Here is a 27,185-nt window from a genome sequence, read left to right as displayed (position 1 = left end):
GAATTTCGGTTTATGTATTGTCGAGCTGTACTTGAGTTGTACTACATGTATGACAGAATAATTCAATCCATATAAGCCATAATGAAGCTTGAAGCTCAAGTACTGCTGTCGCAAAATAAATAGTTGAGAAAAAAGTTTACAAGCCTCGCAGGACTCGGCAGGAGTCAGGCTGTCACGGTAGCAGCACTTTAAAGCTTAAACTCGAAGTGCTACTATATTTACAGAAGGCCGGTGAAGTGGTCCTTTGTGATATGACGTGGACAAACCGCAGCTCTATGCAGCCAGAGACGAGTAACATCGTTGGAGTGGTATGTTCCAGGAGGATCAGACAACATGACCTGAAAATCCACTCTTGTATAGAGTGCCCACCTGGCACTTGAAAAGAAATTCAACGGTGTTATGCTTAACACCGCGATACAGTACAAATGCAGCCGCTTACAGTTCTTTATAGCATTCGTTTTATCATCTCCTCACCCGTCATATCACAATCCTTTCAAGCGTTCTTTGATTGCCCCTCACTCATTATCGCCCACTGCACCTTGTATGCCGGGTTCGCCAGCTGTTCGCCAAGCGCCTAAGATAAGTTCCACGATGTCGTCGACGCCTTTGTCGTTCTTTATGCTCGTGAAGATAGTTGGGCCGTCTCCACGCATGAGTTTCGAATCACGTCTCATCACATCAAGAGATGCGTCAACATATTGCGCGATGTCGATCTTGAACCTCTGCAGTGAGAAGATATGGTGTTTGAATGAATTTTTTGACTAACCTTGTTGATTACCAAAAGGTCAGACTGCGAAATTCCTGGTCCACCTTTACGGGGAATCTTGTCTCCTCCCTGGAAATGCACATGAGATAGAACTTCATTGAGAGTCTGACAGACATACCGCCACGTCTATTACATATATGATGTAGTCAGCTAATTCCCGGGAATAATTGGCAGCTAAGTTATCTCCTCCACTTTCCACAAAAAGGAGTTGACAGCCAAACTTCGCTTGAAGTGTCTCCAGAGCACCCATGTTCGCACTGATATCCTCACGGATTGCCGCATGAGGACAGCCACCAGTCTCGATGGCTAGAATACGAGGCGTTGGGAGTGCCTTATTCTTGATAAGGAATTCTTGGTCTTCGCGAGTGAAGATGTCGTTCGTCACAGTAGCTGAGTGTATTGAAGTTTCACAAAATGCAGAAGATCATAATATATTTTCTCACCGATGTTATATTTACTACGAAGCTTCTTGCATAACGCAAGGGTTAAGGCGGTTTTACCGGAACCAACAGGGCTGTATGGGTGATCGCTGTAGGTACATAGGTATCGTAAGCTTGTCGACTTACCCACCAATTCCGACGGTAAAGCCTCTTTCTTGGAAGTTTCGTAGAGAGTAGTCGGGAAGGTCCCGCTCCGAGAATTTACCTACAAGAAAGTGAATGTAACAAAATTACTGGCATTGACCATACGCTCGATGACGAAACCAACCTGGGTGATCTAGCTGCTCGTGTGTATGTCCGTGGTCGCCATGATCGTGAGTGTGAGGTACACCGCCAGGTTCGTGCGAGTGAGCTTGACTTGACTGGTTTAGATTGTTGATGAATTGAACGCTCATAATCAATGTTTAACTAGTGATAATGCAATGATCAGCGTTTCAAACTCAGTTTGTACAGCAATATTAATGATAAGTAGTAGCGGGGTCTGCCGGGTGCTGTACTACGGTCCGCGGTTTGTATAACAAAAAGCATTACTGAGTCGTGCCACATGAAGCGCGCATCACGGGCCCTGGTAACTTACTCTAGCTCAGAAGATGATGCTCCAGCCGATGCTCCAGAGAGAAAGAAGAAGTTGACCATTTCATCGTCTCTCTTTGCCACATGCTGCTCAATGTACGCACAGGAAACTACCGTCGCTTGCATCATCCTTCATCGTACCAGTACCCGTCGATAATCCTGCTCTTCATCAAGGACGAGTTCGTGCAACCCCACACGTAGAAGGCCAATATGCCGCATATGTTTACATTCCCCTCGTCGTGCACCCTGGAACTGCATTGTACTCGTTGGTCGATGAAGTATTTGATGTCATCAAGGGAATGGTCCCGGCCGCTCATGCCATAGGGGAAATTGTTTCATGCAGTAAGAATACTAGTGGCTTGGTAGTCGATAGTTCTCGCAGGGCGCGGGAGCTGCACTTGTCATTGACTCGACCGATATTTCTTCGCGCCCATCAAAGAGAAGGATTCAAACGAGCCATAAAGCTGATTGCTTCACGCCGAACCCCGTACGCCATATGTACAATCCATTGCCTACTTGCGGTCTCTTATCGTTATGCGAAGTTTTCAGGCTTCATTCGCAACGTTTTCCGAACTTACGAACGATGAACGAACGAGGGCGTTCCTTTCCCTCGAGGTAGGAGCCGGTCATAATGAAGTTCGTCCCAGTGACATCAACCTGATTTTAAGCTAACTCGTTATAGTTGAGGGATTTGCTATCCGCATTGTCGCCGACCCTTCAGTCCCTGCGTCAACGAGATTTCTACAGCCAACCACGGTTCCACGTTTCAATAGCATGGGTTCTTCTTGACCCTAATGCATCAGTGAACGGCGACACCAACACCAAAAGACATTCTCGCGCTTATGAAGGGGTTACAATAGTGGAAGGCACATCGGACAACAACTTAAGCAGTAACGGGGACATCGGGGAATCTAATAAACAATTTCAGGCCAAGTGTTTTCCGCGTGTTCCGCACTTTCCATCTGAGCTAATCCCGACGCTAAACCAGCGATTCGGTGCTAGAGTCTCATCCGCCCACATCGGAGGGTTCGATGCGGATACCATTGTAGTGAAGATCGGAAAAGAGATATTTTCATGGCCATTTCAAGGCTCTCACATCAATTGAATCGATCCATAACATACGTTCAACTGTGATGTACAGAAATGAAGGGTGTGGTCTGACTGGCTCAAGCAATGTTAAATCATATTGAGTCATTCACAAGGCTTGATCACAATAGCTACGTTCCTTCCACTTCCTGTTGCCTGGTCAAACAGGTTTACCAGTTCAACGTCCATTGGGCTTGATTCCTGTGTTTCACTACTTCGACTCGACTCTTCCCGAATCCATTCATGCCTATCAAGGAGGATGAGGGATTCTATCAGAGGTCCCATGATGCACCTTAACACGTGCAATACCGACAAAGCACTTTCCAACTGCATTCGTCTACGCTTGTCATGAATATAAACAGGAAGCTGTGTTGCAATCTGGTCGAGTCGAACGCCAATCTTCGAAGTTGCACGATCCAGAAATGTTTCCCAGTCCTTGTATGCAGCATCAGGGAGCTTTCCCAACCGCCTATTTTCCGGTGTTTGACCTACGCCGCGGAGCTCTTCGACATCATATGATGAGGTTGCAGTATGATTTGCGGAGGCTTCTAGTGCACCAATTTTTTGAAGAACAGGCTGAAGGAGGGCTCGAAAAACGACCTTGCGTATTGCCAGAGATGTTTCACGAGTAGACGTTTCATTGCGGAGCCATTGAGATGGTATCTGTGCAGCCAGGTGGCGAGAGGAAAGGGGAAGTGTTGCTACTGGGACTCGCTCACGCAGCGACCGTGACAGCGGAAAATCTACCAGTGCAGTTGTAGCAAACCTCGCCTAAACCAGCCATAAAAACCGATGCTCACCCTCAGACGCCATCAAGTTGTAACAGCATCCTACTACGACGAGTGCCTGCGCCGTCCAAATGCGAATACCGGGGGCTGAGGGTCTACGGTAATTAGACAAGAACACGCGAAGAACATCAGGCGTGAGCGATCCACAGGCGTGAAGGGCAACCATCATCACAGGGACCGGCTTCTCCTCAGGTGTGCGTTGCTCAGTCCTATCGACAAGTAAATCTCCGATCATATTAGTACAACCAGCGATTTGGTTGTCTTCACCGAAGAGAAGCCAATCATGAATTGATGATTCAAGTGTACGGGGATTGATGCAGATAGTCTGATGGGTAAGAGAACCCGTACGGCTGTGTATTATGTTTTTGCTGGCAATGGAAGCCGAAGGCACAGAGGTTGCCACGTGTGATTGGAAAAGGGGATCGTTGCAATGATGCTGTGAGTCGGGCAAACTCTGGACGTCATTTCCCCTTTTAAACTGCTTCTGCCTTCTTGCCGCTTCTTTTGCTTTCCAGCGCTCAGCCCCAGAGGTCTGGATTTCATTGGAATCAAGAGCCAGCACATGGAAACCTAAATTCTGAAGCGCACGAGACAGATATCCCTGAAAAGAAAACCATTGATTATTGGGCAAAGCATTCCTGTAACTTTTAAGATGGAAAATATGCACAAAAATACTAACTTGTCCTGAACCCACATCAACAACATGACTTAGTGTATCCGTAGAACCTGGGCATAAAAGTTGGTCGATGTATCCTGACATCCTGGAGACCTCGTGCTCTTTTTTTGGTGACATTCCATACGATCGATGAGCATTCCCTGGACATAGAAAGCATTACGATGAGTCAATAAGTGAGAAAGCTGTTCAGAGCACCTGATAGGTCTCTGAATTGTGACTAACCTGACTCGGAGGTGTTCCCGATGGAAATACGATCTCTATTCAACTGGATGCGGACAGTGTCATCGATGAGCACTTTCAAATCGGGCGGGATCTATCGCAAGATGAGCATGCTGTCTGCACGCGCCGATCATCACAAAGCAAGCCCACTGAAGATTTATTACTCGGGACTTGGTTCCCCGTCCGCTGGTCATCGGGCGTCGCAGAATAGTAATGGAGAATCGACATCCACCTTGGGAAGTACGGTGTGTTTTCATCATCTATTGATGTAGCCCATTCCCACCAACCCTTCCAAATTCCAGGAAGCTGAAAGCCAGAAGCTGCCAGGTCGTTCGGATGGATCGAGAGAAGCTCGGAAGCTAGAGGAGAACACAGCTGCTGATATATCGGTTCGAGTTTCGACATTAATTCAGTGGATTGGCGAAGAAGACTGCAGCATCAAGCTGATTCAAATAAGTCACGGCGAAGAATATTAATCGGGATCGTAAAGGAACGTGAGAGACGTTTTCTAAATATGAACCTATAAGCTTTAAGCCCCGCGTTTTGGAGGCCCATGTCAGTTACAACTTGTAATTAAGCTCAGTATTCTGGATATCCTCCTCTCAAGTCATGTCTTGAAAGACATAATACACTTGCTCATCAGGCAATACCTCCTTGCACATGCTTCGCGGCCTATTCTGCTCTGTCGCTACCTTTTGGTAATCTCGCGGAGATGCTATGCCATTAAGGAAACCACGATCTCCTTCAAGCTAACTGGGAGGCTCGGTATGGTACAACTTATGGTCATGGAATGTCTTTGAGGACCTCGGCTGATGGAGACCGACCTGACTGTTGTCGCTTACATACCGGAGAAGTCTGACATTTACCATAAACCCGACTTCGTTTGCGACAACCTGGCCAGTATGAGTGCCGGCGAGTTCGGAGTACTGATAGTGATGAAGGGGCCAACACAAATCACAGGGTCAGGCTTGTTCACCACGCTTAGTAAAATTGTCGTCACTTACAGGATTGAAATCACAGCGGAGAATATCGGTCAGTCATGATATCATCCGACACTGCGTCAATGTTGGCTGCAGCGTGGTTATGGTCCGCCCGGGGCCTCCACGTTCCCTTCACGCGGAAAAAGATTTCTCCCATTCGATGAAACCTTGAATGTGCACTGCAAAAAAATTACTGATTATGTTCACACTGCTTCCGTATTTTAGGCTCCGGCATTCACGGCTGCGTATATTAAAACTCTCTATCCAGTGTTTTCGGACAGAGCGGATCAGGCAAGATCATAGCCCACTGCCGATCTAAGTACGTCTTTGCAGCTGCAGGATATTTCGATTCAGGCCGTCCAAGAGCATGGTTCGCAATCCATGAATGGCATTGTCTGGTTATAAAAAGCAACTTGGACGTCATTGAACTTGCTGGTAGTTTTTTGTAGACTTGTTATATTCATGAAGTATTGAACATTACCCTTACAGGGTTTGGGCACCATGGCAATCCAACGCCTCAGCAGGGGCAAACGACAAATTAGCCAATGCCTACTATGTAATCTTCACTGCTGCACGGCAACTAGCGCTTTGACCTATATTCGAGACTTGGATACCCCTGCTATGACTATTTGTGAGCGAGTCATCTCTTCCGCTGCTAACGAATCTTGCCCTGTGGCGGAGTCGTAAATCAGCGGCGTCGCACATGTGCATATGGATCTCAATTGCATTGCGCTATAGCTTATCGCCTTTAGAGCGCTTTTACAAAAAGGAATGTTCCAAGACAAAGGGACCTCCTGACCGTTCTTGGTATGTTCCAGCAATTTACCGTCAATGCAGTGGCCTCCAATCCCGAATCCTCCAATTCTCAGCACATGAGCACAGACTAAATTTTCTGTCAGATTTTGATTTTTCTGATCGCAGGCTATGAAACAACGTGCTCTGCACTGACATAGTGTCTGTATACTCGGGGCCAAATCTCCAGACAGACAGAGAGCGCTTCGCAAGGCTCTTTGAATAGTTCTCATCAATTCGCCAAGTCTTGACGATAATGGTGGGAACCCACAGTACCTCGACTGAGTTTTTCGCGAGACATTCAGATTGCATTGCCTCAGTAACCTGGATAATGAGAGTTGCAACCAAGGATGACCAAATATCAGCGGTGAAAACCTTTCTCGACAGGAGTGGGGAGTCCAGGTTTTCTATCAAGATTAGAAAGCATTATCATCACCATACCTATTCAGGCCATCAACAAGAAGGACGTGTGGGGCAAAAACGCTTACTCTTCCAGGCACGTTCCCTCGCATTCCATCTTATTTTGCCTGACAGCGCATCGAGACAGGCCTGAATATTGAACGATGGCAGAACCTTCCGGAGCAAGTTAAAGAAATCCAAGGACTTTATTCTGACATGCTTACGTTCCTGAATGAGAGTCATGGATGCATCGGCTTCATTCAGGTTTGCAATCGCAAAGTAGGTGCCTTCTGTTTTCTTAGTGTGAGGCGGACCGCTACTCACTGCGGGCCTTGCACTTTGCTTTCCCATGAACACGCGGTCACATACTAGTTCTCCTATGTGTTATCACGCACGCGAACTTGTCCCGTCAGGTACGGTCATAAGATCGATGGATCACTGATCGAATTATTCCGCCGTATCATTCTGTTTGTAGAGTTGCAAGTTGGGTTGATATTTTTGGCTCCTTAGGATCAAGACATTCTTGTTCTCGTGAGCTTGGATTTCTATAGACCCTCCAATGGCTGTCGAGAGGTGTTCAAGTAAGTGTCCGCTCTTGCATTTTATTTTATGTTTTGTGGCATCAGATTATGGTCATTTTGGTGCCCATGCTGGACACTTCCCGTCATTCATGCCGCGCTCTGGCAGTTTCCGTCTATTTCTTTTAATTCCCTCGGGTAAAAATGATCGAAGATATTCCTCGCCACCCTATTCTGTTGATTTTGTCAAATTTTCCCTTCGCTTCTTTGTTTTTGATTCCTGCGGTATGACACACGCTGTAGCTATTTCTCTCGTGCAGTGTCGTCCTTCGCCCTGTGGTAAAATCAGAGGCCATGTTCTGGAAGCTACATGTCATTTATCCCGCATCGAAGGATGACATCAATCTTGTCACTGCGCGCGTATCAAGTACGGCATCGTAAATTCACGCCAGGGTTGCTGGAAGTACCCACCACCACCTATTTTGCCAGGTTCGTACCCTCTCGAGGATTCTTGACACCGATTTTCGGCGGCCAGTTCACGCATGAGAGACCAACGGCAAGTCATGTCGTATGCGCTTCGCCTGATTGTCGTTCTCGACCTTTTAAGCGAAGGATGGGAGAGGTGCCTTGCCAGTTATCTATATGTTTTTTTGGGCAATCTTTGGGTGTGTTTTTGAGATACTATTATTCCTCATTGTTTTTTTGGCGTGATCTTCCCCTTTCCATTCTCGATAGCTGTGCAATCAATATACCAATAGTACGTACGGTGCGGTGCATTTTCTCCGCACAAATGAACTAAAGTCAGATATGAAGGCTAAAGTGACGCCACACCGTTCCTGCACTTTACATCATTGTTGTACTGAATCGAGCGCGGAGTGGAGTTCCTGAAGCGCCTTCAATGGGATAATGGGAGGCGATGCGTAGCCATCCCAACGGGGCGGTGGCCGTTTTCAGGAGCTTTTGCCCTCACGTGAGCATGTACACGCTCCCGTCCTAAATGTGATAAAGTCAAAGCGCTTGGCGCGCCGTAACGAAGGAGTCAACGGATCGAAGGAGGTGCACAAATGGTGATCTGGGCCCTCCGCACTGTCGCCCATTTCTCACCAGTGTACCGCGACCGTGTCGTACATATGAGGACAGTCCTTTTGCGGTTAGCTTCGGTTAGGTCATGATGATCGGCGATGAGTCGACTCCAGCGGTCGAGCTTGCGGATTGATCCACGGCATCTTCTGCAAACTTTCGGAACGTATTTTCCTGAGCAGGTAAAATGAAGTGGGTGTCCTGAGTTAGCAAATCGCCAGCCCTTAGCGCCGAATGATGGTGATCCCGAACGTTCCAACTCAATCGCACACTGCCATCAGACGGTCCGGAACCTAGCCGGAATGGGGAAATATCACATCCCGAGGTGTTAATATCAAATAATGCAGGTAACGGTCTGATTACTATAGGACTTCGCAGTACCCAGATTTCATTATGAAAAAGGGAGATCCGGGCTCAGCATAAGAAGCAGCGCGCTGAGAGATAGAACCCTAGAACACAGGAATCAAGAATCAAATCGGCTGCAAGCGGCAGACACGAGGTGTAGAGGTTCCGCAGGATCATGTGCAACACCGCAGTGGGAGAAACACGTCGCAACAGACTGGGCCCGAACCCGGTGAACAAAAATTTAATTGTTTTATTGGGATGTGCAATTTTAGTGGCCAACGAAGAACACTTGGCAAAGGCTGGAATGTGTGATCTCAAGAAGTTGATACGAGTAGTACAATGATTAGGTTGCTTTAGGTAGTCAGTAATAATAATATTGTTACACGAACGTTGTTTTTCGATAAAACAAAGGCATCCACATAGGATTCAATGTTGTTACAGCGTCGTGGTCACTGTGGAGCTGAATAAGCAGGCCCAGCATTTACAGATGGATGCAATGGTCCTTCGCTATAGTAGGAATGCGACTGCGAATCCGCCGAATGGGCGGGCAACCTCGGCGAGCTCTGGGATGGGCTTGAAATGAAGCCAGGAGACAACGACGAATGGTGATGCTGTGCAGAATACAACGAGGATTGATTGTGCATATTGTGAGACCCAAAAGGGTTGGGTGGAAGGGAGGGGGGTGCGGACATCGGAACGCCTGATGGAAGATAGCCGGACTGCCCTCCACTCCCAGAGTGATGGTTGTGTCCAAGATTGTAAGTGGACAGCCCAAGTCTATTCTGGGAGTAGTCTAGACTGCCGCCGCCGCCACCACCACCACCAGTGTAGTGAGCTGGGCGTGCGAGAAGTTGTCGGCCACTTCCGCCGAATTCTGCAGACGCTGAGTTCTGGTGGCCGTGGCCTCCTTGCAGCGACTGGAGAGACATGGGGTGATACAACTGCAGACTTTCTGCAGGCAGTGAAGCACGACGCGCAACCGGATCTAAGAGTGAGGAAGCGGGCACAGTGCGAGTGGAAGAGGGATATGGGGCAGAGGTAGTAGGTCCCTGTGCTGCTCGGTGGGCGGGAGCTAAAATCCTGCGACGAGCCTGCGAATTATGTTGGTTAATTGAATGACGAGGAGGATAGATAGAAGATGCGGACATTAATCATCCAATTGGACACTTGGCTCATGCTCAATCCAGTGGCATGGCAAAGTTGCTTTTTCTCCTCCTCGCTTGGGTATGGATGATCTGAGTGACGATGCAACCAGGCCTTCAGATAATCTGTCGTTTCCTTGGGCAACTTGCCCCTCTTCCGCATGGGGCGTTCAGCTAATGTAGATGATGGAGCAGACGGAGGGGAGTGAGATGTAGGAGAAGAGGTTGTTGCTGGAACTGGTGCTGCGGAGGGTACTGGACTGTTCGTCGTATTTAATGACGGGCTGTTTGAGGAAAAGGCATAATCCTGATTAGAAAAATTCCAGTCGTCCTTAGGTTGAGCTGAGGAGGAGTAGAGTCTACGATCCTGTTGGTGAGGAAGACGTGGAGTAGCGGAAAACATCTGGGAAGTGCTAAAGGAGGACTGTCTGACGCTGTCGTCGTACTTATTGAGGGTGTTTGGTAACTGGCCTGTCGAGCTCGGGCGAACGATACCAGAGGGGGAGTCGTTCCAACTGTCGGATTCTATGTATCCTGAAGCAGGGACGCCCTGAGGTTTGATGTCAGGGGTGAGAGGCGATGTGAAAGTGGAAGAGGGAAAATGGGAACTGGGGGTAGTTGTACTGGAAAGGGCTGTATTTAGGTATGAGGGGGAGTCTCCGTAGGAGTAATTGAGATGTGTGTCAGCAGTCAAGCGAGGACGGCTAGAAGATTTATCTTGAAACTCAGAGGTATCGGAAGGAGGTGGGAAATGGTATGAACCGAGACTAGACTGGTTAGAGGACGCGTGCGATGCGCGACGGAGATGAGTGGGAGGGTATGGAGCGGATCGGTAGCGAGGATTTGAGTCTTGTGAAAGAGCAGGTAAGGAAGCACGACGAAAGGGATCCTCAAAGGTAGTAAATATGGAAGGTAATTGTACCTTTGAATTGTCGAGACCAGTCTCTAATGCCTTGTCGTCTTGTTGAGGACTATGATGAGTAGAGTCAAAATGCCAGGAAGACTGGTTGTCTGAGGAGAAGGAAGGACGGGTTCTGAGGGGTTGTGGGGAACTAGAGGGAGACAAGGGACGCTTTTCAGGGCGAGAGGCTGCACTGCTCTCTGTCTCTGCCGAGACGGTAGAGCTTGACATTCGACGAGTAGGATAATCAAAGTCGGAGTCTGTGGGACTAAAGTAAATATAATAAACGAGACAAGTCAGATATGGGGATCGGGAGGCGGCAAGACAAGGCACGAATAACCCACAGGATAGCCGGAGAGGCACAGTTTGATAAATCGTCCGAGAAGGGAACAGGGTCGACTTTTGGACCAAGTCTGAAGATGGGGGTCAACTGTGCAGCTCTTTGATGTGATGATGATGAGAGAGGAAAGAAAGATTGTAAAACAGTATTTGACAAGACATGATCTTGACATATGACAGTCGGATTATGAAATCTTGATTGGAATAGAAATTAAAAAAAACTGGATTACTCACTGTAAGGATAATTGTAACTGAGCAACGTTGTAAGAGCTGATAGCGAGGGGAGAACTTGACTTTTGCTCAATCATTTGTAGAGGACGAGGGTGTAATGGGAGGAATGGTAGGTAGATTGATGGACGGGGATTTTAAATAAAGAAAGGGAAAGGAAATCCGAGTCGGGAAAAGAAAGAAAAATGAAATTATTAAAGCTGGAATAAGCTATGAAAAAAACCCGATAGACAACCTTCGAGGCACCCCTCATGGGAAATTGAACCCTTTCCTCCACAGCCGATACCTCAATCCCGACATCAGCGCGTCATCGTCACATAACACTTCCTGCGCGCGGCGAACGCTTGTCGGTAGCGAATAGCATCTACTTCGGCAAATCACATCAGCGGCCCTTTGCCCGAGCGTCTATATAAGTGTAATCGGGGTGGTATACACCCCCGAGTTTATTTGATTTTAATGTGGTGGAAATTGTAAATTGAGTACTAAAGATGAGTTGTTGTTGGGGTAAAAAAAGATGGGCTGTGCAAATTAATCAACCCAATTAGAATACTTCTTTTTCATAAAATTGGTTTTTTTGCCCACAGGTTAGCGAAAGACCATGCGAACACCTCCTCGGTCCCGTTTTCTCAGTTTCAAACGATTTTTTTCAGATTGGAAAGTCTTAGATCTCACGAGTTGTGTCCTGTCAAGTTGTGAGTTCTCGACACGGTACCGTAATAAAAAAATACTCACGACCGAGTCGTAACCAAAGGCCAATCAAATAGAATCAAATATGTATCATGGATACTTAACGTACCCCACATATAGTTATATTATTCAATCTTATACGCCTCGAGGGGCTCAAGTTTCAGATCCTTCCAGCGCTACACCTCCTTCAGGCACTCTTTCATGCGCGGACTTCATTTCTCCCCTTAAGCCGTTCCAATAGGGTTCACTTACGTTTCTCTGCACCGCCAACGGTCGGTAGCCTTCCACAATTAGTATACAGCTCTTCCACTTTTCCGATGGCGGCCTTCCGCATCGATCGTAAGCACCAAGACCATACAACAAACCTAAAATCATCGTCACCCTCGTACTTACCCCCACTAAGCTTCGGGATCGACATGTCGCTTTCTCTCTCAGATCATTTTCGAATCATCATCGCTTCAAACCATCATCAATCTTACCCCACGTAACAAAGTTCCACTTACTTGATTCAGGATACCTACAGTATGATATATTGTGATCTACAAACACCGCATATACATCACAATGCAAACATCCCAATTCGATCAATGCAGTGGAGTCGGTCACCAGGAATCACTTGGTGCCACCAGCGCCGATTGTCCCTGACTTCCCCTTACTCCCCTTAATTTTACTCTTGGCCATCATCCCCTGCAGCAATTGATCAGCCTTCGTCCGTTCCTTCTCCGAAACCTCGACACCATCCAACATCCCTATCCTGGGACATGCTCGCATGATCAGCCCTCGATATGCAAGGCGGCCGACATATGCATCATCCGGGAGGTCCCGGCGGAACTTCGAGTCCAGTTCTTGCCATCCATATTCTCTGCTTCCCTTCTCACCCCTGAGCTGACCATCCTCAGTTCTCTCAGATGGTTGTAGTGCCCCTGGTAAGTCTTTCACCAGAAGCGGTAGATACCACCCAAGTGTACACGGATTCATCCTGCGTAATCCATCAGCATTTAACACACACCTAAAGGGTCAATCTAGGGTCAAATTTCTCACCTGAAATCAACCATTTCCACATCAGGCATACGCTGTAATATGCGGATCAGCTGTTTAGTCCCCTTCAAGCGCGAACCAATCATAGTCAGCTTCTTAAGTCTGGTAAGCCCCTCCAGGGAGAGCGCATCATTCAAAAAGTTGTAGTTGAGATTCAGGACCCTTAGGTTTGGCGTTAGACGCGCGAGATCCTGTGGGAGAGAAGTGAGCCGGCAAGCGGCTACCTCAAGGTACAGCAAATTGTAACAGGGCTCGTCGATGAAGTCACTCTTGAGTTTGTTCCCTAGAAAACGGATGAGCCCTGCCTCAAGTGACCACAGTTTTGCTATACCGACCAGAAAGGTATAGTCGCTTTACATCGCGGAACTGCCGGGTAGAAAGGTAGCTGTAGATCACATAGCCATCCCATCATCAAGGGAACAAGGAACGGTATAATGAAGCGTTCCGTCAATGACGTTAACCCAAACACCGAGGTGCTGTGCACTCACAATCCACAAGAAGTTTGATTTCGCATGCTAAGATTCTCCAGCTTACAAAGGCGTTCCGCCTTTACGAGAGTGTCGAGAAAATTGTTGTCCAGGTAAAGCGTGCGGAGGTTTGGGAATGGGGCAATGTTCAGGCGCCTCAATCGGTTGCTGCTAGCTCGAAGGATTCGTAATCTTGGCATGATGCCACCAGGCTCAATATTGTCCATTGTATTATTGTCTTCAGGAACCTGCGCTCGTTATCCAGGGCCCCACGCAATATGTAGTTAAATTACACACCGGCATTGAGTGCAATTAGTGCAGGTAGGCTTGATGCCAAGTTCAGGATACTGCAAATACAGTTCCCGCTCAGGTTTAGCATCTCCAAACGCGGCCTATGTTTGTTGGTCACTAGGGAGTAAAAGATAGGAGGCTTGGAAAGATTCGATCGTACCATCGATATTTGGCAAAATCGGCTTCTTGAATTTGGTTGCCTTGTAGACTGAGCTTGGTCAGCCCGTCCAATTTCTGAAGGCCGTCGATGCTGGTAATGCGATTGCCATCAGCTCGTAGCTCCCTCAAGTGCCGAAGACACTGCAGTTCTGGAAAAATACATTTGCCTGTCAGCTCACTTTTGTCGACACGCTCCTCAGTACCCACGTGTTAAGGAGTCGATGTCATTATGACTTATGTCAAGGCTTTCAATGTTCTGCAGGTAACTAAATGAAGTGACACCTGTCAATCTTCAAAGGGCGCGATGTCAGTGGAAGTAACTTGAATTTAGCAAAAAGCCTACAAGTTGTGAGCGACAGAAAGCGTCCGCACAGAATTGGGGATGCCGCTCAGCCATGACAGCTGATTATGATTTCTAATTCGGAAGACGTAAGCAGCCGTCGGTATTTGCTTCCGTAGGTAGCAACTCACAATACTAGAGAATCTAGCTTCGGTAGAAACTCCTTCAGTCGAGTCACACCATCCAACGACTTGCGAGAAAGATCAATACTGTGCAGCTCATCCCAGTGTGGCTCAAATGGCTGAACATCGGTGATCACTTGCACGAGTCGGTCATGCGCCAAGCCAAAGGAGCACTCAGTCAGGAAAGTAGCGTTTGTCTTCTGGTCCTTCCCACTTAAACGACTCTTTTGTGACGTTGAGAACACACGATGGGTCGATCCACTACAATCGGCGATAGCCATTTGACTACTCGGCCGCCTTGAAGCGAAAGGTTGAAGTTCTTCTGTCGGTGGACGGCCCGAGATTGATGACTTGGTGGGCGAGACGTTATCAAACCCTGCCATACATCAACATTGAGCAACACACTTGCGGTATTATGCTAACTCACCAGGGTTTTCTAAGTTCTCCATCATCTCCGCTATGCGTCTGGACCTTGCCGAGGGTATGAATAGCCCCTGTGCAGGGTCATGCTCTGAAGTACTCGTAGCCAGGCTACCCACGTCGTCATCACTCTCGTGGCCTTTTGGATTTAGGCCCCGAATAGGCCCGTCCCTCTTTCCATCAGAAAAACTTACGGAACGACAATGGCCTAGTCGCTGCGCTGGAGTGCCGTGCCGGTCACGGCTCGGGTCCTTCATAGCTGACACGGGAGTGACGCTCGTGCTCTTCAGGGCCGAGCGGGGCATTGGAGTAGTAAGCGATAATGACCGACATTGTGGCGCAACTGGCGTAGCTACCGCAGTAGAGTTCGAAGCAGGCCGGATGGACAAAGGAGCTCGCAGTTCGGGCGAGCATTCATCCTCCGATTCAAAGACTGCGGCAGCGTCCTCGCCTTCACCCCCAAGCGCAGTTACATGACGATTGTCTGATTCGGAATGACTTGTTTGCACTTCCCCCTCTCCTTCCGAATCATCCGATGGCATAATGCGGACAGCCGCGATCGATGGCCCGTCGAAGGAAAAGGACGTCAGGTCAACTTCTTCCTGATCATTTAGCTCCACATCCTCTTCGACCTCAACGCGACTGATCTCCATCTCATCATGCTCTCCTCCAGCTTCAGGGATATCACCTTCAACATCTATGTGCGCGCTTCCTTGCGTATCCCGGGAGTCATCTTCCTTCAGGCTCTCTATGTCTTTGAATGGATCCTCACTATCTCCATCTGTGCCAGTGCAAGTTGTCTGATTGCGCTGGTCCTCGGCATCTGAGGCTGCACGAGTAGCGACCCTCACCCACTTCATGAGATCCTTGTCATAGACCATACGCCCGACTCTCTGTGGAAGAGCGGGCACATCCGATGGCGCAATGCGGGTAATCTGAACTGGACCAGCGTGTTTTACGAACGAGGGTGCACTGCTTGTCGTAGTTATGGTTCCAGAAGCTGTGCTAGAGGACACCATCCTGTTAATATCCTCATTGGGGCCAGAGCGGGTCGAAGATGAGGGATACGAAGAAGGGATCTGTTCGCGAGCATGTGCCATGGAATGCTGACTTGTCGAAGGAGTTACCCGAATGTGCGGGACGTTATTGAGACCTGCGTTCGGTGTGATAGACACAGATGTAACTAGATGCTGCCAGGGTGCTTCAATGGACATATTGGACATTTCGTGCTCCAACGTTCGGTCAGTATCCTCAATGATGGTATTGCGCGACGCTTTCCGTGGACTGCGGTAGCTCTTGGAGGAAGATGACGGCCTGCGGGGTGACCCGAACTTATTGACTTTCTTCTTGCCGAGGTTAACTTGAGATACAGAGGATACACTGTCGCACGAGCGTTCGATACGTGAAATGTCGTCCGCATGGGTGAGATGGGATATGTCAGTGGCACCCGAAAAAAGACGTTTCGACCCTCGAATATCATTTTTGATCTGCTGCATCAGGCTCGCTGCTTGATGGCGATATGCAAGAGACGAATGATTACTGGGAGCAGTTATGGCTGTTGATGAACTTGTAGTAACCGCGCTACGATCATCGGGGACTCGAAGGACAGAGGTACCAGTCCCTATGCAAGTGTTGGCGATTGACATGTACATACGCCAATGATTTACATACCTGATAAAGGCTTGGACTGCGCGTTAAGAGCCTCAGCTCTATCGTCGGCTTGGCTTTCGGGGGATTGCAGACCTGCTGTAGTAGAAATCGTGGAGAAATCGCGTGCGGCCTTGATCTGTTGCATGAGGGAACGAGACTCGCCAACATAGTCTACCCTTGAGACCATTGGCCTCGCGATAGTAGCACCCGCACCATCGCCTTCGCCATAATAGTCGCTTGGAGGGCTGAGTTTGACCCGTTTAATGCTGCGGATAGGTGTGTCGTCTGAAACGGTGGCCTCTTGCACGTTGATCAATCCTGGGCGTAGGATGCTCCTGGAAGAACCATTGCCTTCTGCGCTTCCACCAGAAGGGGTATTGATTGCTATTGAATCGACCATTGCCGACAAGTGATCACGCGTGAATGTGTCGTACTGAAGCTGAAAAAGGCGTAGGCGTGGGTCTGTCATGGGAGGTCGTGCGATGCTGTAAACACTTGGCGTGCTTTCTGCCTGAGGCAAACTACCATTTGTGCGAGGAACAGCAAAAGTGAATTTGCATTCTACACTAGATCCGGGCGGCGCAAGTGAATTGAGGGAGGGTACTGTAGGCTTGCCTGGTTCGTGGTCTGTCTGTGAGTCGTTTGGCGTGTAGGCCTGAGATAGGCGAGAAGGAATTGTTGGAGCACACTGGAACGCAAGTGCAATTGGCTTCGAAGGAGGTGGTGAAGGTGGCTCGAACATTTTCTCGAGTGCTAAAGGACTGAAGAAGTCTTTAATGATGCCTCTCTTAGGTTGTCGGCCTGGCGTCTTTTGCAAGAGAGCTGGAATGGGTATATCCTCGCGGATTAAGAACGTACCAACTGGTTCAGGTGCTACTGGAAGTGGCTCAGTGTCATCCTGAGCTTGACTTGGGGTTCGCAGGTAGCCAGGTAACGGAGTTGTGAGAGAGATGGACTGAGTACCCATGGACGATGCTTCGTCTTCGTCTATCCACTCTTCATCCAAATCGTCCGTCATCCATGCCGGACGAGCTTCCGCCATGGCAATGAACGCAAGAGTGTTAAACGTTGCAGTGTTGAAACTTGTAAGACTCTAGCCGAGTTCTGGCACGCGGCGTGAGTTTTCACCACGTGACCGTTCTCTTTCTTGTTGGTCCGAGTGGACCCTTATTTAGCAATTATTTCTTTTTTTGCCTATAGGGGATAGCCTGGGAATACTCCTTAGCAGAGTTATGGAAGTGAGGGATCATATCCGTCATAATTAAATAAACATCTTTATGGTCAACTTTGCGCATCATTCTTCAGTAACAGTTACATCAAGGGCTATCAAGGGCTATCAAGGGTTGCCAAGCATCTCAATCGAACGTACATGAGAGCCCAATTGCCCTCTTTGTCCTTCATGTCAACCTCACATATATCCACAACCTCATCTATGATAGCGGCGGCCTCCTGGTCACTGAATTCCTTCAGGAACGTTCGGCGCGCGAACAGCTGAAGCCATCCACGGAGCCCACCGTCCGGCAGTGGCGTCAGCCTTGGCACCAAATCAATGGTATTAACGCGGAAACCCGCACTTTGCAATAACTACGCAGCCAAAAAAAATATGAGCAGCTGACGGCCATTCAACACATGACAGACCCTTTGATATTCTTCGATTGTCGGAAAGTACCAGGGATCCATTTTATCGGGCTCGTAACCTCGCCTTTTGACAGCCCGGTGAAGGCCGATCCGAACGCCTGCATTTGTCGTCATTAAAGATGTATCCACTCAATAGCGTAGATTTACCAATACAATTCATGAACCCACCCATCTCACATACAAAACGCCCACCGACCTTGAGCAGCCGCTTTGCCCCATCCAGAACTCCGCGCGGATTCTGTTTACACCAATGTAGTACGGCATTGCTGAAGACAGCATCGAAAGAGCTCTCCAACTCAGGAGGTATTTGAATATTTTGAAGGTCAGATATGTACGCGTGCCTAACCCCGTTCACCAAAGCTTTGGAAACCTGACAAAGACATCAATATTAATTAGGTAGCAACTCGGTTCATACAAACCATGTCATCATTGTAGTCAATACCAACAGTGAACCCGCTCGCACCAACAGCTTCTTGGATCCGCAAGGTCAGTTCCCCGGTCCCACATCCAAAGTCAACGATTCTTTCGCCAATGGAAGGTTTCAAAAGGGACAAAATGGGTGCAGTGTACTCAGTAGAATACACAAATGCCGCTGTCTGGTTGTAATTCGATGCAGAGTAGTCCGATGTTGACGAATGGTCCTGAGAAGCCATGCCTTCGAGGAGCCGCAGAACTGCAATAACTCTCTGGTGAGCGGACCTTTAACAACTCGTGTTCATGTATCGGGAAGCTTCGGCATTGCACTGATCGGCCGAAGTTCTAGGCACACCTGGCACTGGGCGTTGAATCACGGTAGGATCATAGGCTATTCAGGTTAGCTACTAAAAGCGACTGAATGGTAATCAGTGGCAGTGAACTCGGCCGAAATCTGACTGACGGCCGGACAGAGAAAGATGGTCGACCTGGGACCAGTGAGTACCCTGGACTCTGGATAAGAGAAGTATACTACTAAGCACATGGCATAGTCCTGAAACTCTGATCAAGAAAAGCAGATTTAACGGCTACACCGTAAATGAGTGTGTTCAATATTTCTCTCTGAGCCGCTTCGGAATCTGATTGGTGTATTCCAAGTTGAGTATGATCTTCCATCATATATTGATTGTCTGTAAACCAGCGAAGTGAATTATGGTTGGGTGAGCAATCATACGAACCATACATTTTCGCAATACGGCACCGCGGGGTCGGGAACCTGAGACACAGTTTGTGGTCCATGCGGGTGAGGAACACACCTTGGACTGTTTTGGATAGACATGCAGCTCGGGCTCGGTCTGGCACCTGGCTGAGGCGCATGAATCCTGAACTATTCATGTATCGGCCTTCGCATAAGGATCGATGAGGCTTTAAGCAAGCATATGCTTGCGCTTCGCCGGAGTATTCGCTGGTATTCGTGGCCATGTGGGGATTCGACATGTCAACAAGTCTTCGCGACAGAATGAGAATGAAAACGAGCTACGGCGAAGATATCGTGGTCGGGTAGAACCAAGGATGACAGAATTGTGGCGGATCCTGGAGCCTGCGATTGATGATATTGATGATCTTTTGTACACCGGTGACCGAGTTGTACAACTTGAACTTGTGCTTGAGTTTCGGTGTCACTAGAAGTTCCGCGGTACGTAAATCTGAGAAAGAAGAAGTTGGGTCACCGGCTGAGTTTGCCTTTAGCTTGCAATACACGATGACACTTCGGCTTTGACTTCGGGATTCATTTACTATTCATTAATGCATTCAAACCATGCGGTCGCAATACGAAATCTGCACCGTCGAAGTCATCTCAACAAGAAGCACGAACAGCTGTAAATGTGGTTCTTGCCGCGGATCAAACGAAACTTTTTATAATTAAAACGGTGACTCACAGCTGCGGGAGTTGACTGGAAGATAAGTCAAGAGATAAGTTGGTTACAGTATATGAAATTCTTACACCTATACAGACCTTTTCTGGTATAAACGTTCCATTCGTCGATCTTCTCTGTGGTACCGGCCTTCCCGGCGGACGATGTCATGATATCGGGACCGAACTGAGCCCACTGGCCATCCTGAACACACGGAAATTTCATGTCCATGGCGACTTGAGGGAGTTCTAATTGCTTTCTGCCTGGTTGTGGCAACCTCTCGTATGTCAATTCAGTCTATAATTTATTACTCGCCGGCTCTGCAGAAAAACAACGCTAGCGCTAATCGCCGATGATTGTGTTGTACGCTGCCGAGATTGAAGTTTTCTTACCGCCGTTTACTTCCGACCTAATATTGCTGCAGGTCCTGTAATCTCTTTCATTTGCATTAAGATGTGTCACTGTGACTTCTGCAGTCGTGACACATGATCCCGAACTGCGGTGATGCCGTTCATTGTTCATTAGATATGAATCTAGCCATCATAAGCGCATACCACAACTACCTGGCTACTGCAACCCGCCGCCGAATTAGCACACTGACGACCAAAAAGATACATTTCCTTTGAACGGCATGACAGTTGAAATAGTGAAAAAGCCAGGAACAGCGCTACAAGTGTTGGCATTGCCGATGCTCGTGATAGTATATATCAGACTTTCCTACCTATAGGAAAAGGCAGCCAGATCATATGGTACAAAGAAATGATTACAGGGGTTTCAGTCATTGAAAACACGTAGTGTGATGTAATGTGTTGTCCTATAGTCAGACAGGACATCGACACCAACTCTTGCTCCTTGCGTATCACGATAGCCTTCAAACAACGGTAGGAGAGGCTTGGGTGGCGAGATCAGGTTCTGCGCCAGGTCCGGCCGTACCGGTACTGGTGGCATGTGTGCCACTGGTATTGGCCGCAGATGAACTCGTAACTGGATGTTGGTCGGCCATACGACGAGCCTCTTCATGAATGTCGCGAACTTGCTTTGAAGTATTAGTGTAAAATTCGAGGACAGACTTTCCAAATGGAGATGAGATCGCCTTTGAGTAGTACTGTAATTGTGGGTTAAACTCATTCGGATAGACATCATTCTACTAACCTCGTGGGCAACCTTGGAATAACCTTTCTGTTCGTCGATGGTCTTTGCCCTGGTACGGGCATTCTGCAGCGTTGATTGCACTCTGCCGGATACTGTTTGGTCGGAACCGAGAGCTTTCTGTCCGACTGTTGTATCGAGGCCGCGCATATAATCTAAAAACCGTTTGGAAATCCCCTGCTTGTCTAACAAGGAAGGCGCGTGAGTTGACACTCGACATGGTACATGAATTAACTCACTGTCAATTTCGATGGCTCGCTGCAAGATGTGGTCGGAAAGTGAGTAGCCCTTTGCCAAATATTCGGCAGCAACTGTACTTAGATGTCAAGATGCTAGTCCATAACAAAGGGAGAATACGTACTTCCAGCTCTAGGCTTGTCTGACTGTTCGAAAGGTGAGCTTGAGTGATGCGGTTGCTCCTGATGATTGTGGTGTTCGACGTCGGAGGTGATGTTGAGTTGTTCACCGTCTAGAGTACCGCCATTGAGCTAGGGATGAGGTGTTAGTTAATCGGATTCAAATGTATAGTGTGTTGTCTTACCATGAGCGCTGTACCTGCAGACGAAGGTTTCTCAAAAGTGACAACTGCGGATTGTGTTGTCTCCCCCTCAGATTTGAGATCAATTGACTTGATGCTAGATCAATGTTAATCACGAACATAGGACAAAGAAGGCATACAAAACTCACTTGCCGCAGAAACTGATAGCACAGTGAAATTAGGGACTGGCAACAATGGAGTGAAGTATTATATTACCTAAAAAATTCATGAAGCTTCTCCCGAGTGGTGCTTGGAGAAATGTTCGAGACCTGAAAGCTGAAGTCAGGGAAAGAGAACGAATATGCTACTAGTTGTATTTACTGTGACTGAAAACATGGTTGATGTGGTTGTAGGTAGACTTGGATGAGTTGCAGCTTTGGTCGCAGCAGCCAAGATGCACTTAGCAGGCTGCAGCTGATTATATGCTGATGATATCATCGGTCGGCGGCGTGTGAATGTGATACTATATTTGGACATGAACACCCCGTCACACCATGCCCAAGCACAGCACACTGGTACAGGAACGCTCGCTTTTGAACATCCGCAAAGTTGTTCGAGATCAAGATGGCAGACATGGACGTTGATACTCCTGCACCTTCCAAAAAGGAAGCAAAGGATGACGGGAAGCAACGATTCGAAGTAAAGAAGGTATGGTCTTGTCTGTCTCATACTCTCGCTCCCTCCGTTGATAAGTCGCTCAGTGGAATGCAGTATCTCTTTGGGCATGGGGTACGCTGCCTATCCCTAGAATTCATCGAAGCATTCAATTTTTCTCACAGATATCGTCGTCGACAACTGCGCTATATGCAGAAATCATATCATGGATCTTTGTGCGTCTACTTGTTTGCATCTCATCCCAACGTCACTCAAAGGACGCTGTCATTTAGGTATCGACTGCCAGGCAAATCAGGTATCAGCATCTACAGACGAATGTAATGCTGCATGGGGGATTTGCAACGTGAGTTTATCGCTACTCGATGACTCCTTTAGATCTCATCCCCGCCACTCCTTCCAAAGCACGCATTCCATTTCCACTGTATCTCACGTTGGCTCAAGACGCGCAATGTATGTCCGCTGGATAATCGTGAATGGGAGCTCCAGAAGTGTGTTTCTTCTTCTTTCTGGTTCAACTTTGCTGATGTATGCATAACAGATACGGACGGTGATCGTGGCATGTCCAACTCCTTTACATCCACGTCTTGTTCCATTACTGTAAGATGTCGTTATTCATCCACTGTATCAATCATAGAAATACTTTCATGTCGCATTGCACCAATCTCTTGGATGAACAAACATTGTTTAAGCTGTCTGAAAGACAGTAACGTGGTTCGAAGACACCAAGTGTTCTCGTCAGCATGCCTCCGACAGTCCAGGCAGCATATGAACGGAGAAGGCCATGCGTGGAAACATATAGCTGAATCTTATCGCACCATCACTTCGCAGAGCTTCATGCCTGGAAGATGACCTCAGTCTCCTCTGTTCGTGCCAGGTAAAGTCATTAGAAAAGGTAATTCCTCCTTACTACTTCATGGGTGATGCAGATACGTAGTTCTGACGTCTGACGTCTGCACAGGCACCGGAGTGCAATCCCCTTTACCTTTCTTTAAGCAACATGTACTGATAGTATGAGAAAACAGCCAGCTAGAGAGTCAATCGGACCAGGACACCTGACCAACCTCCTCCAAACTCACCCAAGCGAGTAGAAAAGCATTGTATTCTCGGGTCTGTCGGTCTGTATATGCCCGTCCACCAAATCGGTGACCACATCGAGAACGGTCACTCGTTTCGTATCGTCTGCAGCTTTTGGATTTACGCAGGTCTCTACTGACTGATGTTATGAGGCTATATGAACCTTCAAGTGGGCTACTCAACATCGTCAACGACCGTAAGTGTATTATCGGCAGCTCACCATGATATCGTGTAGCATAGTGCAGGTTTCATTACTAAATCGTCACCCCTTGATGTCACCGAGACGTTGAGCTTGATCCCAACGTTGGTATTGCACTTCCGCCACCGTGGCGCGTGTCTGAACTGATCAAGCTTCAAGTCCTTTCCCTTTTCAATTAACTGGCTGCAAAGTCGTTGGGCAATTCCAACGAAGTCTAAGATAGCTGCTACAATAACCTCCAGCAGCCAATAATTATACTAACTTTTCTTACCCGTGATTTCTCGCACATCCGCCTAACACTATCACAAAGTGCATCGGAAGTCGAAGGACGGCTGGCCAATTTTAGAGAACTATTACGCACTCTTGTTTCTGGTGCACGCAAATACTTAACATCGTACGGCAGACAATCGCCATAGGCCCATAAATCACAGGTCACCAACATGAATGCAATTCGATTGGAAAACTACAATTGTGGTGTAAAATAAAACAGACGACATCTAAATTCCACCCAGAATTTACCGTGATTGTCAAGATATTCGTTGCCGAGAAGATGGTTTATCTTCAAACTTCAAAAGATCATACAGAGATTGAATTTGATCAACCTATCGAGCAGTTAGCAAAGCTGATATCAAATCAAGCTTGATTTACAACCTTGCGCTCAATCAAATCAATGATATCTTGAAGATGATCAGCCACAATACGCCGCCTCGCCGCCTGCACCGTTGAGTCCATACCCTTGTATTCGTCTGCCAGCTCACTATAAATCCTATATAAAATGAATGAGCGCGTGGACAATAATGGTCATAGTAAATTCCAAACCCTTTATGATGTGTAAATTCCTCCTCAAGTTCTCGTAATACCCTGACGAGCACAGTCTGTGGTGGCAACTTGCCGCCCTGGAAGATGGCTTCGTACGAATCGACACCATCGGGTTCAAAGGCATTCGCTCGGGACTGGAGGGGATCGTCCTTGACTTGCGCATTAGGGCCCTGATCATTCAAGAGTGGGACCCGTCCCTGACTTGGACGTGTGGCCTTCGTGTTCGCATAACTACCGGTGCGCGTTGACCGGTGATTACACCGGGTGCATGTCCCAGAGTTGTGTTTCGGTGCAGAGAAGAATAAGTTTTCGAGGCGACCTGAACGAATACGGGGGAAGGGGGCAGCTTCATTATCCTTCAACGTCTCCCTCCTAGTGGCAGGCCGACTCCCGTCTTCGGATTCAGCGACTCGAGCGTGTGTCATGTCACCTGGACGCGAGCCATGGCGCAATGACAGGGGAACACTTCCACGAGAGGATCCTTCAGAACGTTGTTCCTCAAGGTCTTCCGATATCCGAGTTAATGGGGCAACATCATCGTCTCTCGAAGGCTCCCTTCGAGTAGCGAGACATCTGCTATCTTCGGAGTCAGTGAGCCGAGTCATGTCACCTGGGTGCGACCGCGAGCTATGTCGTGACGACAGGGACGGGCTTCCACAGGAAGATCGCTCAGATCTTCGCTCCTCCAGGTCTTCCGATATCCGCGTCAGTTCATCCACGTCAACAAACCTTCTTGTTGACTGAAAATCAGAACGAGTAGTCACTAGGTCTGGCTCCTGATGCAACTGGTCCGGCACAGAGACCTCGTCTTGCTCTTCCACGAGCTGTGACTGCTGCTCCCTCGCCATCCGTCTTTCATTAAGACCCTCTTCTACAACATTCCTGAGTACTTCAATCTCACCCGCAAGCCTTTCAACCTCGAGCCGAAGGGCGCCAATTTCATCTGTTTTCTGGGCAAGCATCTTGGCGTCGTCCTCTCTGAGTCTCTTAAGGTCCTCTAGGAGCTGTTGTTGTGCTGTCAAGTCTGTGGTGACACGGGTGAGGTGTGAGCGGAGGGTAGATATCAAGGATTCGAGTGCTGTACGAGCGGGTCAGATGAGATTCATCAGAACGACGGGCTATAGCCGACCTTTCTTTTCCTCCACGACCTCGAAATACTTTGACTGTTCTTCCTCTCTCTCTCGTCGCTCCCCTTTGCCCCTTTTCCATGATGGCTCGCCTGGGTCTTGTTCTATGATTCTAGAACGTTCTCGAGCGACATCACGTTTGCATTGTTGGAGCTCGCACTCGAGTTCCCGGACGCGGCGGCGAGCGATGCCGTTTTCTGTTTCAAGATGAGCGAGCTTTGCATGAAGGGCGTTAAGTGACGCTATAAGACGGGCTGTACAGGAATTGAGATTCTTGAAATAAGTGAAAAAGAATTACTGACATTCCACCTCTTTCGATGAACCAGCGGTCTTGATACCGTAGCGTTCAAGGTTGGCCTTTGCAGGAGAAACAACTGCACTCGTAAGGCCAGTCAAGTCTGGGAGGTTTACTCGTCCTCTGCTGGCTTTCCTCAATGACCGATTTAGTGGGGCCACCTCTATATTAATATCAACGGCACTGTGATCGAGGACGTCGTGAAGGGGTTGTTTCAATGCATCGTGGTGCTTCAGAGAGACGCGACGAGAACCTGCAAGTGCCACACGAGGGGTAGTAGTAGTTTGTGATTGGTTCTGGAGTAATGCAGCATCCTCGGCCTGAGCCTCATGCACATCCTTCGCAAGGCCCCTCGCCATGCGAGTAAATTTGGAGCTAGTTGCGGATGGTGTGGGCGGCTGAACATTTACCTGCGGCTGGGATACATGCCGCCGCACGGGTGTTGTATCCACGTCGAAAGATACAGAATGAGAGGCCTTGCGTGCTTTAGGAGTTGTTGCTTTTCTGGAATAGGATGGAATATGTTGGAAATCAGGTGCATCGTGTAGATACGAATGGGAGCGAGAGGGAGACTGTTGCGCCGCAGTACTTCTTTGTAAATTGCGCGGTCGTCGTGGAGAGAAGCCGACACGTTGCAAATTGGCGGAGAGCTTGCGGCGGGAGGTGTTGAGCGAGCGGTCTGCTTCTAACTCAGCCGACTCAGGTTCGAGAGGTGGAGAACGAAGTCTTGCAGCAAGTGCCACAGGGTGTGAGACCTGAGACAGATCGTAGTCGCATGACGCATCGATGGCCTCACGAGAGCAGGGCTGAAGGGCATGTTAGTGGATGTAAGAGAGACAAGCCTGATGGATCGTACCATTTGTCTGGACTTGGAGTGAGGCTCTAAGATACTGATGCGGCTGTCCATACCAGCAATCATATCTTGCAGCGGGCGATCTGGGTCGTACTCAGCACCACTGAGACTGATTTCCCTCCGTTGACCATGCCCACCGAGCCCCGCGCCGATTGTGACAGCGCTGGCATGGTGGCCGATTGTGGAAACAGTCTCACCGGCATAAGGATTTACACCTTCATCTTCATGCGTGGACCACGCGTGCAAGCCACTGGGAGCATCATAGTCAAAGTGCTGACTGGGTTGTTCGAATGATGCAAAGCCTAGGGAATGGTTAGAATTGTGTCTCGGATATTCAACGCTGTCGTCGTCCCCTTGTGAAGATGAAAGATGCAATGATAAATCAGTGTTTTGTATCTGCTGTTCGAGCTGAATGCGAGACTGTTCAAGCTCATCACCAGGAATAGAAAATTCGAAAGTGGTTGACGGACGTCGCGCCATCAATTTCGCAGCGCAGGTTGTATAGAAATAAGAAACAAGAACGAGATTAAAGATCAAAAGCTATATGAAGGGTGAGATTGAAGAAAGTCACAGTCGAACTCAATGCGACAAGACACGGTCCAC

The 27,185-nt window shown here is 48.3% G+C and overlaps 9 protein-coding genes across 9 annotated transcripts; 2 read left to right on the top strand and 7 right to left on the bottom strand.

The window, feature by feature from the left end:
- Positions 1 to 75: 75 nt before the first annotated feature.
- F5891DRAFT_1044974 (P-loop containing nucleoside triphosphate hydrolase protein) lies at positions 76 to 1,703 on the bottom strand. Its single transcript, XM_041362222.1, has 6 exons — positions 1,475 to 1,703; positions 1,333 to 1,411; positions 1,210 to 1,280; positions 885 to 1,156; positions 767 to 835; positions 76 to 713 (listed from the first exon to the last, which is right to left on the bottom strand). Exons 1-6 carry the CDS (start codon positions 1,599 to 1,601, stop codon positions 516 to 518), a joined length of 816 nt encoding a protein of 271 aa, XP_041223790.1. The 5' UTR covers positions 1,602 to 1,703; the 3' UTR covers positions 76 to 515.
- Positions 1,667 to 2,927, top strand: F5891DRAFT_491688 (uncharacterized protein). Its single transcript, XM_041372022.1, has 4 exons — positions 1,667 to 1,833; positions 1,886 to 2,266; positions 2,322 to 2,415; positions 2,462 to 2,927. The coding sequence occupies exons 1-4, from the start codon at positions 1,751 to 1,753 to the stop codon at positions 2,882 to 2,884; spliced, it is 981 nt and encodes a 326-aa protein (XP_041223789.1). The 5' UTR covers positions 1,667 to 1,750; the 3' UTR covers positions 2,885 to 2,927.
- Positions 2,928 to 2,970: 43 nt separating this feature from the next.
- F5891DRAFT_955994 (methyltransferase domain-containing protein) lies at positions 2,971 to 4,953 on the bottom strand (the record flags this gene model as incomplete). The annotated part of the gene is made up of 5 exons (XM_041375378.1): positions 2,971 to 3,608; positions 3,666 to 4,254; positions 4,333 to 4,469; positions 4,552 to 4,642; positions 4,672 to 4,953. 5 exons carry the CDS (start codon positions 4,951 to 4,953, stop codon positions 2,971 to 2,973), a joined length of 1,737 nt encoding a protein of 578 aa, XP_041223788.1.
- Positions 4,954 to 8,804: 3,851 nt separating this feature from the next.
- Positions 8,805 to 11,494, bottom strand: F5891DRAFT_1044936 (uncharacterized protein). The gene is made up of 4 exons (XM_041362221.1): positions 11,279 to 11,494; positions 11,050 to 11,118; positions 9,809 to 10,973; positions 8,805 to 9,753 (listed from the first exon to the last, which is right to left on the bottom strand). The coding sequence occupies exons 1-4, from the start codon at positions 11,350 to 11,352 to the stop codon at positions 9,112 to 9,114; spliced, it is 1,950 nt and encodes a 649-aa protein (XP_041223787.1). The 5' UTR covers positions 11,353 to 11,494; the 3' UTR covers positions 8,805 to 9,111.
- Positions 11,495 to 12,177: 683 nt separating this feature from the next.
- On the bottom strand, positions 12,178 to 17,629 carry F5891DRAFT_1044930 (uncharacterized protein). The gene is made up of 11 exons (XM_041362220.1): positions 16,468 to 17,629; positions 14,804 to 16,417; positions 14,386 to 14,752; positions 14,258 to 14,329; positions 14,122 to 14,204; positions 13,916 to 14,063; positions 13,762 to 13,856; positions 13,486 to 13,702; positions 13,333 to 13,382; positions 13,001 to 13,280; positions 12,178 to 12,938 (listed from the first exon to the last, which is right to left on the bottom strand). The coding sequence occupies exons 1-11, from the start codon at positions 17,486 to 17,488 to the stop codon at positions 12,572 to 12,574; spliced, it is 4,314 nt and encodes a 1,437-aa protein (XP_041223786.1). The 5' UTR covers positions 17,489 to 17,629; the 3' UTR covers positions 12,178 to 12,571.
- On the bottom strand, positions 17,630 to 18,791 carry F5891DRAFT_1044927 (S-adenosyl-L-methionine-dependent methyltransferase). Its single transcript, XM_041362219.1, has 4 exons — positions 18,504 to 18,791; positions 18,232 to 18,454; positions 18,085 to 18,182; positions 17,630 to 18,030 (listed from the first exon to the last, which is right to left on the bottom strand). Exons 1-4 carry the CDS (start codon positions 18,735 to 18,737, stop codon positions 17,773 to 17,775), a joined length of 813 nt encoding a protein of 270 aa, XP_041223785.1. The 5' UTR covers positions 18,738 to 18,791; the 3' UTR covers positions 17,630 to 17,772.
- A 1,589-nt stretch (positions 18,792 to 20,380) lies between these two features.
- On the bottom strand, positions 20,381 to 21,979 carry F5891DRAFT_1239789 (uncharacterized protein). The gene is made up of 7 exons (XM_041369704.1): positions 21,922 to 21,979; positions 21,817 to 21,869; positions 21,604 to 21,697; positions 21,424 to 21,550; positions 21,302 to 21,373; positions 21,066 to 21,247; positions 20,381 to 21,018 (listed from the first exon to the last, which is right to left on the bottom strand). The coding sequence occupies exons 1-7, from the start codon at positions 21,934 to 21,936 to the stop codon at positions 20,785 to 20,787; spliced, it is 777 nt and encodes a 258-aa protein (XP_041223784.1). The 5' UTR covers positions 21,937 to 21,979; the 3' UTR covers positions 20,381 to 20,784.
- A 133-nt stretch (positions 21,980 to 22,112) lies between these two features.
- On the top strand, positions 22,113 to 22,922 carry F5891DRAFT_1044920 (uncharacterized protein). The gene is made up of 6 exons (XM_041362218.1): positions 22,113 to 22,248; positions 22,302 to 22,329; positions 22,380 to 22,430; positions 22,488 to 22,558; positions 22,618 to 22,703; positions 22,754 to 22,922. The coding sequence occupies exons 1-6, from the start codon at positions 22,165 to 22,167 to the stop codon at positions 22,764 to 22,766; spliced, it is 333 nt and encodes a 110-aa protein (XP_041223783.1). The 5' UTR covers positions 22,113 to 22,164; the 3' UTR covers positions 22,767 to 22,922.
- Positions 22,923 to 23,909: 987 nt separating this feature from the next.
- Positions 23,910 to 27,180, bottom strand: F5891DRAFT_1044918 (uncharacterized protein). Its single transcript, XM_041362217.1, has 6 exons — positions 26,586 to 27,180; positions 25,737 to 26,535; positions 25,437 to 25,688; positions 24,308 to 25,385; positions 24,140 to 24,254; positions 23,910 to 24,090 (listed from the first exon to the last, which is right to left on the bottom strand). The coding sequence occupies exons 1-6, from the start codon at positions 27,060 to 27,062 to the stop codon at positions 24,016 to 24,018; spliced, it is 2,796 nt and encodes a 931-aa protein (XP_041223782.1). The 5' UTR covers positions 27,063 to 27,180; the 3' UTR covers positions 23,910 to 24,015.
- Between the last annotated feature and the right edge of the window lie 5 nt (positions 27,181 to 27,185).

This window comes from Suillus fuscotomentosus (assembly GCF_016647785.1).
Source record: "Suillus fuscotomentosus strain FC203 chromosome Unknown F5891scaffold_41, whole genome shotgun sequence".
Taxonomy (NCBI): domain Eukaryota; kingdom Fungi; phylum Basidiomycota; class Agaricomycetes; order Boletales; family Suillaceae; genus Suillus; species Suillus fuscotomentosus.
Note: the sequence above shows the minus strand (reverse complement) of the source record. Positions and strands in the feature narration are given on the sequence as shown.